This window comes from Rosa rugosa, chromosome 6 (assembly GCF_958449725.1).
Source record: "Rosa rugosa chromosome 6, drRosRugo1.1, whole genome shotgun sequence".
Classification (NCBI taxonomy): Eukaryota; Viridiplantae; Streptophyta; class Magnoliopsida; order Rosales; family Rosaceae; genus Rosa; species Rosa rugosa.
In genome coordinates, this window is record NC_084825.1 from 40,905,982 (window position 1) to 40,924,554 (window position 18,573).

General features: G+C 38.8%; 1 protein-coding gene and 1 long non-coding RNA gene across 9 annotated transcripts; one reads left to right on the forward strand and one right to left on the reverse strand.

Moving 5' to 3' along the window:
* The first annotated feature begins 3,771 nt into the window (after nucleotides 1–3,771).
* On the forward strand, nucleotides 3,772–8,414 carry LOC133718644 (uncharacterized). 8 transcript variants are annotated; one of them, XR_009850443.1, is made up of 7 exons: nucleotides 3,772–4,077; nucleotides 4,512–4,579; nucleotides 5,349–5,409; nucleotides 5,954–6,032; nucleotides 6,180–6,260; nucleotides 6,376–6,449; nucleotides 6,662–7,016. XR_009850443.1 is itself a non-coding variant. In XM_062145512.1 (5 exons), the coding sequence occupies exons 2-5, from the start codon at nucleotides 4,528–4,530 to the stop codon at nucleotides 8,146–8,148; spliced, it is 270 nt and encodes an 89-aa protein (XP_062001496.1). In that variant the 5' UTR covers nucleotides 3,772–4,077; nucleotides 4,512–4,527; the 3' UTR covers nucleotides 8,149–8,414. The 8 variants fall into 8 exon arrangements, 2 of the variants coding, with proteins under 2 accessions (XP_062001496.1, XP_062001495.1); XR_009850446.1 differs by having other exon boundaries at nucleotides 5,353–5,409; XR_009850444.1 differs by lacking the exon at nucleotides 6,180–6,260.
* Nucleotides 8,415–10,920: 2,506 nt separating this feature from the next.
* On the reverse strand, nucleotides 10,921–12,795 carry LOC133715482 (uncharacterized). The gene is made up of 2 exons (XR_009849083.1): nucleotides 12,183–12,795; nucleotides 10,921–11,751 (listed from the first exon to the last, which is right to left on the reverse strand). It is a non-coding gene; the product is annotated as an uncharacterized LOC133715482 (long non-coding RNA).
* Between the last annotated feature and the right edge of the window lie 5,778 nt (nucleotides 12,796–18,573).

The window sequence follows — 18,573 nt, forward strand, 5'->3', positions numbered from 1 at the left end:
GTGAGAGAGCCAGAGAGTGAGACTTGTCACTCACTAAGAAAAAGGACATTTTCTCCTTTTTTTTATTATAATTTGGTTGGCAATAATAAGATTATTGGGAGACAATAATAATCTTATTGGGGGGCAATAAAATGTTTATTAGGGCAATAATAAGATTATTGGGGGGTAATAATAAGATTATTTATTTGGATAAACCTACTAAAACATTCAAAATTAAAAACATCTTCATTTTTCACTAATTATTGATCCCCAATGAACTTGTTATTAGGAGTCAATAATATGTTTATTGGGGGGCAATAATATGGTTACTGGGTATTATTATGGGGCAATAAATTCAGACGCCGGAATCTGGTCACCAGTCCGCTATCTGGATTCCGGTCATCGATCACCGGAGTCCGCGGCAGGCCACTGGTCACCGGAGTCCGGCAAGGTCTCTGATGACTTCTCTCTCTAAGTGACAAAGAAAGAGAGGGCAAAAATGTCCTAAAATAAATAAAAAGGAATAAAAAAATAATAATTAATTGGGTATTAGGGAAATGATCTGTTAGAGTTTTTGGGTAAATGGGCAATTTTTATCCTAAAATTGTGTAAATTGTCATTATCCCAAAATTTTAAGGAAAAATGTGGAGATTTTAGAGATTGTTGTAAAATAATGAATCTGTTGGAGTTGGAGAAGAAAAATAGGCTAAAGCTTTTAATTTTGCTTCCCTATAATACATAAATTATAGGGAAGCTGTTGGAGTTGCTCTTACCCAAACACTCTAAGAGATTATTTCCCTAATACCCAATTAAGCATTTTTTTTATTCTTTTTTATTTATTTTTGGGACAATTTGCCCTCTCCTTCTTTGTCACTTAGTGAGAGAAGTCATCGGAGACCTTGCCGGACTCCGGTGACCAGTGGCCGGCTGGGGACTCTTGCGACGGACTCCGGACCAACAAGTACAAATTTCCAAGTCTTGCACCTAATCATTGATCATTATTATTCATTGACGAAGAATTGTCAGCTCTCTTTGGTCTTCTCGTTAAACCTACGGGATAAACTAAACCACATGATGTATTTCCTCATGTGGTGCCATTCCCATGTCTATTTAAGCAGACGTAGATGTTCTTTAATTTTCAACCAACTCTCTAAACCATACTCATCCACTAATTCAATTATCACTTTGACCCATAAGATAGCCAGAGAGGAAGAAAGATTTGTAAAATGGGGAATTGGGTTGGGAAGGAAAGGAGTGTACACCCAGTTGATGAAGGTGAAGGAGTACGTGGAGTTGAATCAAACAGTCTGATCAGAATTAAGGTGCAGATGACTAAAAGAAAGCTCAAGGAGTTTATAGCACAGGTGGACATGAACAACGGCGGCGATAACTCGGAGGAGCTTGGCGGTGTGATCCTGAAAGAATGCTTGGAAGGTAGGCTTAGTGCTCGTGTTGTCGCTGTTGCTGCTGAAGAAGATCGTGATCGAAAGGTATCATAGTCTTCGAAGTGTAGGATGTTGAGCACCAGTTCTGAGGAAGAAGAGCACCATCATCTGTTGTAATTAAGCTTCCAAAGTTACAATATTATCGTTTCATTTCATGTTCAGTTTGAACTTTGAACAAAAGAAGTTAGTACATGTCAGTTGTTCGTTTCGCGCGCATGGAATTTAGATCAATTTTATTTTCATTAGATTGTTCGAGTGATCAAGACGTGGGTTTCAAGTGCATCAATTGAGGTCCGGCCACAAGTCCATAACAGTAGTGACCTCTCTCTAGAAAAGAAAAAACCACGGCCTCCTTCCAGTACGCCTAGATTTAGGTCCAATCCAGTGAGATCTAGATTGACGGTTTGCGAGAGGAGGTGGCTTCCTCATCGAGGCTTATGCCCTAGCAGTTTTTCTTTTGTTTAGTAAAGTTTTCCCAACTCAGTCTCTATTCTCCCTCATTAAAATCATCAGATCTGAAACCACCATCCATCTGACCGCTCTCCTCCATCAACGTTCCTTCTGTTAAGGGTAGCATAGTAATATGGTTCTTCCTATAGTATATAAGGAAAAACATTGCTATAAATCATTGCTTTAAACTGTAATCAGAATTTTCAGTCACAATGTAGTCCTCAGCTTTCTTTGCGTTTCTTTTCCTTCCTTCTTCTTCCTACTTTAGATTCATACCTAGAATTCTAGCATGGTATCAGAGCCATGGCGGCTTGACCATCTCTCAACTGCTGCTTCTCCGCTACAATTCTCTTCATCCTTAGTTTCTTTTTGTTTCAATTCAGAGAAATCTAATCTAATAAGCCCCAAAATCCCCCAATCGGTATTCCCAAACCCTAGAATTTTCTATCTTTCTCAATCCCTCGTCATCACCGGGCCGCCGTCCGGTTCCGAACTCTCACCGTCTCCGGAGTCAACATTTTTTTTTTTGCTTTCTACTATGTCTGACTCTCCAGTGACCACTGGACCTCAGTGGACTACTATCTCCAATTGGAGCACACAATAACTCGATGGCTTTCGACGAGACTCCCTCCGCATCTGCGCCGTCGACTGATTCTGGTCTGGAGAGAGGTAGGGCTTTATTGATGAAATTTCAGAGAAATCTGTGGTTTGAGCTTTGGCTTAAACACTGCGTTCCATCTTCTTCTTGGTAAAATCTTGACTAATCTTTCATGAAAGTTCAATTGGTTCAGTAGCTTTGTGATCTACTCTGCTTATCGATTGCCCCTTATTACCTGGATCATCAACTCAGTCTAATTAGGTGATGGTATTTGGTGTTATAAGGTTGATATGTTGTGATTTGGTGCTCTGGTGAAATCTATTCATATGTTGCTTGGAGATATTCAATTGTCCTGTGTCGTAGCCTTTCCCCTTCTTGATTTTCTTTCAGCATTTCTTCAATTTTCTTCTGTACAATTACCATTGAAACCAATTCTGTACAATTTCCAAGTCTCCTCTTGTTTTCCTGTAAGCTGTTCTTTCAATTTGCTTCTGTACAATTACCAGTCAAAATACCAAGAGATTCTTTGTTTTCTCTATGCATTTTTGTACAATTACCAGTCAAACTACCATTCAATCCTTTAGTTTTCGTGTTCATTTTTAGTTTTTTGCTTCTGTACAATTATCATTCAAAACAAATCAAGATCAAAATTTGTAGAATTACCATTCAATCTTTTGCCTTCTGCACTTATCTTCATTTTTCCTCTTCTTTCCTATATTCTTCTGGGCTGAGGCTGTAGGCATTTCCTAGGACTGTATTGTTATTGTGAAAAGTGGTAGAAGATAGATGTACAGTCATAAAGATGCAGGGGGTGTTGAAGGTGATAAGATGTGGCCTGGATGGCTTGGTCAGAGTGTTTTTAGGATGTTGGACAATGGCCATTGCTGCAATGATTTGGTGAATTGAAAGTGAGAATTGAAGCAAGGTTGCTTGTGGTTTGACTAATAAATCAACACTATGCCAATAACCTCATCAGACGACAGACATGTTGGTTTCTGTCGTCTGATATATTTTAACGACAGACAGTGAAAAAACTGTTGTCTGAATATAGCAACATACCATGGTAAGTTAGTTTTGAAAATTAGGTTTATCTTGACACAACATTTATCTGTCGTCTAACCAAAGGAGATAAATTTGATTTGGGCTCATGTCGTACGAGTGTTTTCTTTTTTTGTTCAGACAACATTTATCTGTTGTCTCGTGAAAGGAGATAAATTGACCTTGGATTTTGTGTTAGCTTTTTTTTTTTTTTTGGCACAACGTGAAGGGATTAAAAGCTATTTCTCTCCACCCGACACATTTATCAAACTCGGATCTAAAGCTTTCCCAGCTTCTTCTTACACAACACTACCTTCTCTCTTCCAAATTTAATCCAAGCTTCGTGCCGCCAAATCGAAGTTCTCACCCAAATCAAAAATCCGGCTGAGTCAAAACCTAACCCTCGGATTCATACCCCTCTTCGAGAAAGAAAGGGAACCTCATTCTTCATCTGATCCAGACTTTGTTTCAAAACCTAACCCTCCGATTCATACCCCTTTTCGCGAAATCATCCAAACCTTATTACTCATTTCATGGGTGTCAATCAGTAGTTCTTTATCTATGCTGGTAAGCCCTTAGATTTAAGGTTTTTTTGGTTGGATTGGGGATTTAGGGCTTTAATAGGAAATTTCCTTTGAATCTTGATTTTTTCCTTTTCTTTTCTGGGTTATATTTGAATTGGGGATGGAAGGTTATCAAAGCAGATATAAGTGTTAGGGTTTTTTATTGAAGTCGAATTTGGTGTTAAACTGTTTAGAAATTAGGATTGCTTGTGTTGTATCAGTAAATATGCATAGACTCAACTTTGTACTTGCAGTGTTAGATTTGCACTTGTTCTTCCTCTTTTTCAACCTTCTCTTTATTACTATTAATTAGACCTTCATAGACCACTTTCATGAACATAGTTCTTTGGTTATGGAAGCGTAAGCACAGAGTTATAAATTGCATATGCACACATGTATCCTGTTTTCAAATCTTTTTATTAAGTTTTGTTTATACAGGGAGACTCAGGTATGAATGGAAGTTTTGCAACTCGTTTTTCTAGATCTGCTGACCGTACCTTTACAAAGTAAGCATGGGTGTTTCATAAATTATTGTTGAATAGTTGCTATTACCCTTAATTTCATTTCTTGTTTTATAACTGTCAAACTTGTTAAGTGGGCTCTAATCTAAATTTTAGATTCCCACGGTATAATTGGTCCGAGATTAATAAATTCAACAACACTAACATGGAGATGGGATCATTAAGGGAATTAAGAAGTAGTGTCTATAGTTCTATTGTCTTGGCTTTATGTTGGAGATAGATGCCCAAGTGCCCAAGTTACAATGAAAAGGAACAAATGCTTTACAGTTCATGTTAATAATGTAGCTGCACATCTTTCTTTTCCACAAGCTATCTTGACTAAAACTGGCAGAACACCAGATACCCTCCTTACTAGGATGTTTTGTAGAGATGCAACGCAAGTACCCTCATGCTCATGCTTAACATTATTGAATGTGTATTTTTCTCTTCTAGTTTCTATAGGACCCCTAAATATAATGTTTAAAGTTTCTCTTTGTATAATTGAAAGAAGTAGGTACCAGATGTTGCAACCTAGAATTAGTAATATTATTTCTTTTATCTTATGATGCTACCTATCAATTTCATAATGTCAATGTTGGATTATTTCTACCTGAGAAAGTGTTGGCTTCTCTTTTTGAATTGTTATGGATTTTCCTTCTATGAGTATTAATGATGAACTATAGTTATGTATTCAGTTTCGGTTTCGCTGATGATATTTATTCTCTTTTGTATTACCTTTTTTTTCGGCGGTGTATGGGAATTTGCCTTCTCAAAGCCAGTTAGCGGATTAGGAATTCGTTGTTACTCAGCATTCAGCTATACCACAGGGGATTTTGGTGAGCTTGTCTTTCTTTGTTTTGTAGAAATTAAGAGACTACTTTGGAAAAGAATTTAAACTATTTTCTGTGAATAACTGATTATGTTTAGAAATTGTGGTTGCTTGTGTTATATCGGTCATTATAGAGATTCCACTACTGCTGACTCTCTGGATTATCTACCTCCACTTTGAGTTCCGGAGACTTCAGCTTCATATGGGCTCAATATCTGTGATGGAAACATTCCTTGTTTGCCAATGTTGAGCTCTTCCTTATTTTTTTTCTCTTTTTTTTTTTTCTTTTCTTTTCTCTTCTTCTTTCATTCATTTGTAAGCATAAATTGGCCTGATACTAATTAGCAATCTATTCTTGTTTTATATATACATGATATGTTTGTTTAGGGAAAGCATTCGAGTTGTGTGAGGATCCATGATCAAATTATGTTCTCAAATTACCTCCTTGATTACTATTTAGGAATTCAGAATTTTGTCTATGCCCAAAAGTTAATTTCTTGTGGAAAGGCAATTCCATTTGTATCGTTACATTTTGTGCTTTTAAAATTTAGTATTGAACATCAACAAGAGGAATAGATGCTGGTTGATTCACTTTCTAAAGCAGAAGGAGCCACTTGTGACATGCTCATTGTAAGCCTTAAAATTTTATCTATCAAATGATAGAAGACTATGTCATTAATGATCTGCAATATGAGTTGCTTAGACTTTATCTGTCAAATGATACAAGACTCTTTGGTGATTTGTAATATGAGTTATGCACTTTTTATGTGTAATCAGTTCGATGCATATTGTTTTTGGCTGCATGAGTCATTTGTTTTTAGCGAGCTAAAAAGTGGGTTTTTGAATTGCAAAGACAAGGTACATTTGAAAAGTTTTGGAGTGACCACTTTTTGGATTGATATAACTTGAGTAACTAATATGCTTCAAGACTGCTAACTCACTCAAGTTTATTTTACTTCTCATTTGATATTAGCAAATCCAACTTTAATAATGGTTTTGGCTGGAAACAAGGCTGACTTGGAAGAGAAGAGAAAAGTAGGGACTGAGGTATATACTCACTACTACCTTTCCCTGTTCATTTTTTTGTTACCTCTATTCATGAAGTATAGTCAACTATACATTTGCATCTCGATTGAGTTTTGCAAATGAGTTTTCTGCTTGATACTATTAATCAAGCAATTTGACTGTAAAAGTTTGACTTATATTTCATGTGTTTAGCCCAATGGTAATTGAACTAATGTTGGTTGATGTTGTCACAGAAAAGTAGTCCTTACTTAGGAAGCATAGATCTATCAGGGCAGAAATGGTTAGGAAGTAGAGACGATACGTAGTCTGCAGAAGGCAAGCAGAAAACAAGTAGTGAAGTCTTTGACCATTGCGCAATAGATACACTGCTGATTTCTCATGGGACAAGTACACTCTTTATGAAGGACCTTTTGAGGAGGTTGGAGCAACGTGCTGAAACCTTTATCAATGGGGTAGATTAGTTTATGCTGCTGTTAACAAACTGTATTTCATTGTTTGAGTATGACTTTCATCATTGGGACATATGATAATACATTGGAAGTTATATGTCTTTTTAAATAATATCAAACAATAGAAAGCTACCAACAACTATGGTTTGAAACAAGTACACACAACAGAAAGATCAAAGATACTTCAAGCATCTACACATTCAAAGGACATTTAAATGTCCTTTTACAACAACAAAGACAATAGATAACTAATAGTGGATGTTGTTTCAATAAAGTTCATACAACAGATTTGGCAAAGAAACATGGAAATTCTACACATTCAGACGACATTTTATTGTCGTCTCGCATTAAAACAGACAATAGATTATTTGTAAAGTCTGTTGCTAGAGTTTGACAACAACAACATTTGACTGTCGTTCTATTTCATATCTAACCACATATACTTACAATTTGTACATATTTAAGCACATTCAGACGACAGATTTTTTTAGGTGTCTGTTGTCTGAGTGAATTTCTGACGTCGGGCTTTAACCGTCGTCTGAACGTCAATAAGATATCAGCTTACTAGACGACAGATTTTTTGCATATCAAACGACAGTCATTGTCTGTCGTCTGATGAGGTTATTGGCATAGTGCAAAAGAAGTGATTGTTGATATTGACGCCAAAGTTGCTGGTTTATTGTTATCATCAGCTGAGTTGAAGAATAGACCAGAAATTTCTGATGATCTCATATCTGTAGCGGCAACATGTGTCCTTTATGTGGATGAGAAGTTGTCAAGTTGACAAAGGCTCGGATGAGATTGGATGCATTGCAGCTGTCCACTGATCACAGCACGAGCATTGAAGAAGATGAACTATGCATTTGGGATTTATATCATGTGTTCCAACCATAATGCTTGGTACCCAGGCATATGGTTGAGGGGGGATGTTAAGGGTAATATAGTAATTTGGTTCTTCCTATAGTATATAAGGAAAAATATTGTTGTAAATCATTGCTCTAAACTGTAATCAGAATTTCTAGTCACAATGTAGTCCTCAACTTTCTCTGCGTTTCTTTTCCTTCCTTCTTCTTCCTCATTTAGATTCATACCTAGAATTCTAGCACCTTCATGGATAGTCGTCTGCTAGATCCTAATTCCTTGTCTTGAGTGGTTCCATCTATTACTGATTAATCGTTTGGCAGTTGTCAGAACAGTTGCAAGGTTCAAGCCTTGTGACAGGGAGGAAGCTGGGATCCCCTTTCCGGAAACTCAAATCTCTTCTGGCATGAGATGAAGAAATGGACCGTGCATCGGAAATCTAGCAAAAGTACTTGGTGGAGCTCAACCTTCCTCTGATGGTGGCATGAGAACCAGAATGAAGACAATGAGTTAGTGCAGACATCAGTTTTGGATTTTTGTTCTTCCTTTTCCTTTTGGGCTTCCCCTTTGTACCACTTGTGGGATGTAGTTGTCTCTTATTTGAATTTAGCCCTTTGTGGGCTGTCTGTAATCGACTAGACTCGTTGCCCTCAATTAATGCATTATACATTTTTAATAAAACAAAAAGGTGCATCAAAATCGAATTTTTTTTTGAAGGGAAAGACGACAAAATTATATTAAGTGAAACTGAAAAGTACATGGAGCGATGCAAAAGCATCGAAAGAAACAATAAAGCATAACAAGATGCACAAACGCATCTATAAAGTAGGAAAATAATAAAAGATAGCAAGACGCACAGACGCATCTAAAATTAAATGTAACCATGTGACTTGATGTCGGACAACTCGCTGCACTGCATATGTCACGAGAGCAGTGTAAAGATATGAGTAACCGTAACCGTAGCTGTAACCGGTGATATGATCACCTAGGAGAGGTGATTCGCTCACCAGGAGTTTGAAAGTAACCGAGGGTGTCAAAAACTCAAAAATTAGCAAACAAACTCCCAAGAACCAGAACAAATACCAGATCAATATGAGCAGCTGTCTCGGATCCAAGATCCGGAATTGTAAGCGACCAGGATCCCAAATACGGATCCAAATCCGGCCCGAGACCAAAGTGACAAAAGCCCACGCCAATTCGAATCTGATTAGGGCACCCAAGCTCATGGGCACCCCAGCATCATCTCTTCTCTGAGCACTCGAAAGCCTCCGCCTCTGAGCACTCGAAAGCCTCCGCACCCAAACACCAGTGATCCGAGCGGCCGCGCTGTTATCCCCGCCTGAATCAATCCGGGGCTCCACCAAACCTTGATGGAAGAGACCATTCTGGGGAAGGCAGCTGAGCAATAGATCTGGGATGCCCCGCCACGTCAACTCGATCTGCGAATTCTGCCAGAGTCGGCCCGAATGCAGCCCCTCCAACCCTCGTCGAAGAAAACTCAACCATCGTTCCAACTTATCACACCGGATGGGGCCAGCCTCACCTTGTAACGATTCGGTGACAACACCGCCCGATCGATCCGGTCTGGGCATGCCCTGAACAGCCAAGCACAAACCAACCCGACCCACGTCACCAAATTTGAGACGCGCCCGCTGAGGCCTCGACGAACCACCACCGTGAGCCGCCCTCCGCGATGATAGATAGGCTATCATCCTCAACACCGATCGAGCCGGCAAAGCACAGGCCGCTTCCAACTCAACGCAGGGGACCGTTAGCGGATAAAACGAGAAGGAGGGAAGACGAGAGTCCCCACTCCAAAGAGCCGACACCACAGAAGGTGAAGGAATAGAACCCCATTGAAGGGGGAAGGTGCTGCAAAACCTCACCCAAGGGCGGCGGCAGCTCAACCCTAGCAACGCACTGCTATTGTATTTAACACTATTGATCATAAGGAATCATAACTCCAAACGCATCAAAATCGAATTTAGTTCAAGGGAGATGATCCATACATCATCTATTTAGTAATTGTAGTGATGTCAAAGGATTTCACTAAAACTACTCTTAGATTCTCTAATCGTAGTTTAAGATTAGTGTAAACTATTGGTGCTTTTAGATTAATCCATTAGAACTTTCCAAAAGGGGAGTGAAATTTATGCTCTCCAAATTACATTTTGCACTCTTCTTTTTTTTAATAATTTCTTTTGTTCTCCTCATATTTCTTTCCACATTACCCTTACAATCATAACTTTTTGATTCCTTCCATCTGTCTCCTCTCCCTCCCTCGGCGGAACCTCTCTTCCTTCTCATCATCTTCCTGTCTCTCTGATCACACAATTATCTCTCTCTTTGGCTTCTACAATTTTGTTACCTGATATGGGAATTAGATTAATTAGATCGTTTCCCTCTAATTGTCAATCTTGATTTGCCTCGTGATTAAACAACCAAACATCTTGTCTCCTTTGCTCTCACAATCTCGATTTGCCTCTAAATAAAATGGATTTCGTGTTGTTTTGACTATGTTTGAAACTTAAAGATCGAAGAGGAACAACCCATAAAACTTTTTGAAAATTCGAGTCTCAAATGTGGATACAAATCTGGGTTTGAATATGCATCTTGATTTCGAAGAATAAAGGCTATCTTCATACTATATTATGAAATTAGTTGAATATATTTCAACAAAAATACCAATTTGTAAGACCAAGCAAGACCCAATCTGTTCCACAATAAAATTCTTCCAAATGAGTTGCAGTATTACGAAAACAGAGTCTTTTTGAGTATAAATTTTATGCATCAACAACCCAATTTTTGAGTATGGTGGAGGAAGAAGAAAGCTTTTAGGCTTTTCCAGTTCTTCAGCCATGATGGCTCTATTGAAGGATTTTGAACATTTGTATTCATAATTTTGGCCTTGTCGCTGGGTTCTTTTTTATCGAGTTAGGGAGAGAGTTGTTGAAACCGAAAAAATCACGAGTCCAGAAGTTATATGGTGATGGTCTTTCAAAATTAATTGAAAAAAGTGGGAGCCCATTACAACATTGATATTCCTACAAGCTGCTGTGAAAAAAAAAAAAGAAATACATTCAGTTTCACACATGGGATAAGTTTGTTACAACTTCGACCAAACTCCAAACGGCAAAGCAAGGAGACTATTATCTTTAAAAAGTTCAAATAACGTCAAGTCAGAGGAGATAATGTTCTGTTAGCCTTGATTCAAGTCTCGGTCAAGTTGTTGACCAATTCAAATATACATGAGGATAACAAGTGATAAGGATAGACTTGTTATTCAAAGTGGTCATCACTACCCGGTTACACCTATCCAATGACCACTATATATATAGGCAGCAACACCGAAGAGAAAGGGGGATAGAAATACAAAAGATATACGCAGTAGAGGAGGGAAAAAACACTACAGAGGGCTGAGATAAAAAAAGAAATACAGAGAGAATAAGAGAAACACAAAGCAGAGGAGGAGACGCAGCAAAACGAAACAGAGAAGAAGAGCTACCAGAGAAAGAAAGCTGCAGGTATATATCTGCCTTCCCTGTGAAGCCTCTCCAATTAATCCTCTATGTCTTGTGACCTCCAAAGCTCTAATAGGCCGTTCATGAACGACCATTGTTATTAGAGTTCTTCGTCGAAATGACATTGTTGCTGCTCTCAAATTCATAACGCAATGAAACAAAACGGTTGTTCACGAACGGCCTCGTTTCAATGCTCAAAATTCCTCCCTTGCAAACTTAATGCATTGAAAAATCTGGTTGTTCATGAACAGCCCAGCTTCAATGCTAAATTCCCCCAAAGGATGACGCTGTTATCGCTTTAACGGAGGTTGTCCACGAACAGCCAAAGTTGCGGATGGTCATCATACAAATATTCCTTGAAGCCAATGTCAAAGTTATGGTCTCAGCAAACAGAAACTGAAACAAGAACAAAAGTTTGTCTCTCAAAGTCTCATCCTTTACGACCACGTTTCAAACAAAATTGCATGACAAAGCTTGGCGGTGGTGTGAAACCTGCAAAAGAGTTTATATTAAAGCAATACAAAAGGGTCTGGACAAAAGCTTTGACAAGGGCCAGACGCTCAGAAGCAAAACAAATTAAACTTTTGCTTTGTTTAATTGAAGCGGTGGGATGATAAACAAGAAGACATTTAATGGCAAGTGATTGTGATCAGTAAGAGGTCAACACAAGCTGGGAAGCAACAAAATGAAAATAAGGCTTAATTGTTTTCTTCCTAAAATCAATACCATGCATGATTAACAAGAAGACAAGAAACATGGCTTTATGTTTCAATCTGGAACTTGCTATATGTCATAAGCAAAAGTCAAACGGTGGCAAGCATATTTGAATTAATAATTCCAACTCTCTTAAAGCGGTGCTACACATGATCAATTAGAAGACAAAAACAAAGGCTTAATTGATCATTCAGAGAGGTGGATTGTACCAAAAAAATGGGTCGCAAGCTCTTTGTACACCAGCTGACCGACGAGTTGCCGCAATAGAAGTTCGTCCAATTGCCACATCGAATTTGCAGCAGCAAAGAAATAAATTCGGAAATCTTAGTGGGTGTTTCGGTTGATCGAAATCCATTGAGAAGAAATAAGAAAGATGGAGGCTTTACCCAGTTCGTAATTGCAGCATCACGGGCATGCAACCCGCTATTTATGCAGAGCCAGGCTTCATGTTTCCCTCTCCAAAGCGAACTGCAAGAGTTAGCTTCCATCTCCAAACACGATCTGTACCAGCTCGAGGCGACTACGAAAGATCCCAGCTTTCTGATGTGAAGACAAGAGTCTATCAGTTTGGTCTTACAGGTGGAGCGGGCTTTGCAATTGGGCCTGACGCAAATTAAAGCTAAAGGGCCTGGAAAGAAAGATGGGTGTCCAATACATGGGCCTGTTGAATCACTCATCCACAAATATCGAAGCCCACTTCAAGACAGTTCGTCTCAATGTTCGGGCTTGGCCAAATTCATTAGTTGACAACACAAAAGCCCATTCACACGGCCCAGTACAAAATTCAACACATCGGGTGCCCAAATTAAATTCGGGTGTCCGCAGAAGAAATACATCCGACGGATTCAAAAATAAATATATGTACATCCTTCGACACCAACACCAGAAATACAAATTCATGTGAACTACAACGGTTTGATCCCTTTACAGGGTATGTAGGCAATCTAGCGACCCACTAGATGCAACCGCAAGTCCAAACAGAATCCTTGACTCCACCAGTCAAATTCTTCCAATTCGAATCCCTGACTCCACCAGTCAAATTCATCCAATCCGAATCCCTGACCTCACCAGTCAAATTCATCCAAACACCAGAGAGGTCGAATCATTCCCAAAATGACCTCATACACAAATCGAATCCCTGGTTCACTCACACCAAATTCGTCCAAACACAATTCCTATTCCAAAAAGCAATACCCTCCAATGGGTCATACACCCATTGGAACTCTTGAACTACGAGTGGTTTGATCCCTCTCCAAGGGTACGTAGGCAACCCATTCAAATATCCGGGTGCAGCCGCAAAAACAAATAAACAAACACACATCCACAATTGGTTTCTTCATAAATGGAATCAAATGGTGTTTCCCTGTAACGAGGGAATATAATTAAGAGACACATTCTGTCTTGAATGGGTCGAACCCGAAATAATTAAAACTCTATTCACTAAATGAATACGAGTGAAATTATGTTGGGTGACATTTACGCTCACTGTGTGCATATTTTTCATCAACAAGAGTAGAGAGCAGGGGAAATAAAAGTGACTGAGCAGGGATATTTTTGGGGAATTGAATTTGCTCACCACAAGCTCTTAAGTGGTGATACCACCACTCCATAGTGTACTGCCACGTGAAATGATCCATAATCACAATTAATTATAGTTAACAGGAAAGAGAAAAAGAATTTAATGAATATTAAAACTCTTATATTTTATTATTTTTAATTAATTAACCTTAACTATGCAGAAAACACACACACACACACTCTCTCTCTCTCTCTCTCGTGCATCTGCATTCTTTAGAATTTATATTGTCCACATTTTAGGGAAAGTTTGCAAGCCGAATTACAGATATCTGAATAAGATTCTGGCACTCCATGTCTATTGTCTTATGGAATTTAATCAATTTATGGTAACATCCATGTTTATATTTTTCTTGATTGGAAACAAAAAAAAAAAAATTATGGAGAAAGGCATGCCCAGGTATTCTCAGATAAGGCACAAGAGCTGTCATTTAATCTATAAATCAAACCCAGTTTTGATAAACCAAGATCCTAAGGTGGTGAAATAAGAGATATACAAACCAATTAAGTGGAAAATCCATGACTTCCAGCTTGTTTGAACCAAGCAAGTGTTGTGAAAAAACATAATTGCAGGGCTTGATGAAGAATATCTCTTTGCCAAAAGTCCAGAACCACGAATTCCGGCTTGAACGAGAAGATCCAATCAACACCAGCAATTCAATGTTTGGGAGATTGACTATGAATTTTGAAAACCGAAAACATCAGTTATTTGATATTCATCTATTAGAAATCTTAGATTAGAAAAACTCAAGTTAGTAGAGGAATTAAGCAAGTGCTTCGTGATTGAGAAGGATAAGAAAATCTATTTTTGCCTGATATCAGATCGATGCTGGGAGGACGAAGCCAAGCCTGGGATCATCTAGAGCTTCTCTCTCCTTTATTTGATATTTATTAACTTTTTTTTCTGATTATTTTGTCAGGTTAATTATAATTATAGTGCATTACACGTGACAGAACCGTATTGAGTGGTGGTATCACCATCTAAATGTTTGTGGTGAGCAAATTCATAGGGTTGGGCATAACCGAATGTAAAGCGGTTTTCTAACCGCACCGACCCGAAAAATGTGGGTCGGTTTCCGAATCGAATGAAGAAACAAAAAAGAGGAAAATGTCCAAACCGAAACCGAATATATACGGGTCGAAAGCGGTTTTGGTCGTTATACCGACCGCTTAACAACCGAACCGACCGGATTTGTATATATACAATTATAATATGATTGTGTGTCAATACTTGATAGGTTTTTTTTTTCTTTCTTCAGTGTACCTTACCTCACTAAATCACCACAAAAAAGAACCCTAATTAATGTAGGCTAGACCCACAGTCCCACACGGCCGCATTCATTTGTGTACTTTCCTTCAGGCTTCTGAAACTCTCATTCTCTCTCAACCTCCGAATGAAAGGTCAACCTCTCGATCTCCCTATCTCTCTCCGAGTCTTCGACGTCTCCCTTGGTCAACCATCTCCGACTGGAGACCGGTATGTGTGAATAAATTACTCTCATGGGTATAAAACTTGAGTATAGATACTGGGTTTAAAACTGAGTCCATCTCTCTGCACATCTATGATTATGGTTTGGAACTGTGGTTTGGATCGGGGGTTTATGATTATGGTTTCGAAAGCCTATCTCTCATTCTCTCTCAACCTCCGAATGAAAGGTCAACCTCTCGATCTCCCTATCTCTCCGAGTCTCCGACTTCTCCCTTGGTCAGCCATCGATCTCCGACGTCTTTGTCTCCACCGAAACCGACCCGCCCCGATTCAAGAATTCGGCCCAACCGAAAATTCAGCCCAAACTAGCAAGAATATGATGTTCGGTTCCAGAAATGGGATTTCCGATTATTTCGGTTGGTGTTCGATTTGGGCTTCAAAGCCCATCATATCACATTCTTAAAAAGTACACCTCAGGTAGCTAGTAGTCCTCATAACCAAGGTTTTAAATATCAGTATCGTTGTATATATCGGTACTTTGAAAAAGGGAGATGTCGGAAATATCGGGGATATATCGGGGATACAGGGTAAGAAAATGTCGTTTTTGAAAAAAGTAAATTTATTAGAAATTTAGAACTACATATAAATACATATGAATGTTAACTTCATCTACATCCAAAAAGAAACTCTAGGCGGTTGAAAAGCCGCTCGCTGGTCTACGAAAATGCAATAATCAGACCAAGACATATGACCCATATAGTGCGAATTGTAGTGATGAACATGATAGTTATAGATCTCTTTAGAGCTGCCGACTGTTTCTCCTATAAGGGGATAATAAGGATGAACCCAACTAGATGACTGATCATATACTTCTACATATTGATTATATCCATAAGCATCATAACCAAATTGATTGTTGACTTCATGAGATTCATTTGAGATCCCACTGCGCTCTGTGCTTAAACTGATAGAATCAAAACTTAAGGCAATTGAAGAAACATCAGATGGGGTACTTTGATCATCAGTTGCACCTCTTGTCCTCCTCCCATATCGGGTCTTCTCTTGAGCACCATGGCCAGCTGTTCTCACTCTATGGTCTTCATCTTGGGTGGTATGATCAAAATTACCTTCACATGTAAATTGGAATCCTCCATCCACAGAAGATTCTCCATAGTCATATCTTTCACCTCCACCACCTATTCCGCTTCCACCCTCTCCACCATCATCAGAACTATCTGGAGTTGCTGTACCAACCCACGCATCATCACTATCTGAATTATCTTCTGGGTTTTTAACAACTTCTTCAGATAAGACTCTCTCTACGTTGATTCCAGCATTAGTTGCAGTTTCTACAACTTGTGGAAGAGGTCTTCCAGCTTCATCATCAAGGTGTGCAGGCATAATCCAATCATGAAGTGGATCAATGCCATTATCAAGCGGCTCGCTTGCAACATGAAGTAGATCTATATAGTTGTTTTCATTGACCACATTATTCTTTGCCTGTTTATCTCGCAGCCGCAGCTTCATGTTGTAGTAGCAGTATACAAGCTTTTCCAACTTCTGATATGCCAAACGGTTCATTTGATTGGTATGAACCATCCATTACTACTTTTAAATAATTGGAGCTTTTTTATCATCAGTATTATCACCAATAGAGATTGTCTAGGCATTTAGGCATGAACCAGCTTTCTAAGGCTTCACCATAATTTAAAATCAATAAAAAGAGACAAACATAAGCACCTATCTGCCCCTCTTGTCCGAATGAGTGTAAATAAACAATAGTCACTAGTCAGCAATCAAAGACTATAAGCCCCAAAGGGAAAAAAAAAAAAACAGCCATATTTTTACCTCAAATTTTACAGATATTTCTTCACTTTATCGGGGATATATCGTAAATATCTAATATATCGGGGATATTTGACGATGTCGGAGAAATTTCGCAGAAACGGTGAAAGATAAGATATTTACCCCCCTAAATATATCGGTCCGTCGAAAAAAGGAGACATCGGGGGAGATATCGGATATATCGCAGATATTTAAAACCTTGCTCATAACAGAGTCATCCCTTCCCATGGAGAAAACAAGAAACATTTCAATCACGGATCCTTAATTTTTCATTTCCTTTCTGCATCTTCGTGTGAGGTTGGGATGTGGAGGAAGTGGTACTAACTTGTGGGACTCGGTCTCTTTCCTTTTCATGCATGCCACGTTTTTGATGATCATATATAAGCTGACTTCCAAGCTCACAGTTTCTGCAGAAACCACTCGTGAATGCCAGAACGCAATGGAACGATGATGCAATAAAACCCAATTATGTGGGCAGTATTACAACTCCAAGGAACCACGTACATCTCTGCAAGACATCTGTGATGTCTAAGCTAGCTCGGTCAAACAAGACCATATAGCTAGTTACACTCATACCCCCACAGTAGCTACAAATCGACTCGACTAGGTCAGACCTTGTCACTTAAACCACTGGATTGCTCTAGATGAGAGTATGAGACTCATGAGAGGATGAGGTGGTGGATGCCCTAGTTTCCTCAACTGGGAAAAGCTTCAAAAAGAGGCCAGGAAATGAGGTAAGAGGGGCATGTGCTTTGCTGCTGCAGTTTGCCTGCCTGGTTCTGCAGCTTTCTCTTCATGTGGATATTATAGCCTAATACCATATACACGACACACTCCACATTTTCTCATGCTCCACATCTTTCTTTCTTCTAGCTCTTTCACTTTTCTCGCGGATTTGATTCGATCTCACTCAGCTAGCTAAGCTAGTAAGCTCCATCGGCTTGATTGCTTGTCCTTATGCCAACCGAAGCTTTCTTTGGCACGATTTTTCAAGCAACCTATCTGTTTGTAATTAATCTTTGGGTTACTTTGTGGATTTACTAATTAAACAACAGTGGGAACCCATGTGGGAGTTGCATAGCATGAAGTGGATCTAGACAGCATAACTGTAGTAACATGTGGTTTGTGATCTTTTTCTTATGACGGCATGTGTGATACTTATCATTTTGAAACTCTTTGGAGTTTGGGTTACTGTATTGGAAGTGCTAGATTAATCTCATTGAATTTGTATATCAAACAGATGGCTACATAGTGATATGTTTTTGAACTTAATTGAGCTATTTTTTGTTTTTGTTTTTCAGATCAGTTGAGGTTAACGAAATTTCAAAAAGAAATAAAAAGCAAAATAGTGACTACCGGAATATGTTTATAATTAAATAATATCGACACAATCACTGCGTACTCTAATAATAAATTTTTGGCACCATCAATGATCCAAATGTATTTCCGTTCACTTATGTCTCACAATCCCAAAATCGCCACCATCACTTTACCCAAACTACCACCAACAGCACAAGCAATCCAACTTGCAAGCATAATCGTACATCCTTGCTCGTAACAAGAAAACCAAGTTCTGCTCGCGGGCCATTAGAAGACGATTATAGTAGAAACTGTATATCATGTCCTATCCAGAGCAGAGCTCCACTTTGAAATTAGAATGCGGAATTAGAGTTTAGGGTTACATTTCGGTCGCATGTCCACATCTCGACCGTTCAGTTTTTAGGTACTAATGTATAGATCATCTCTGCAAA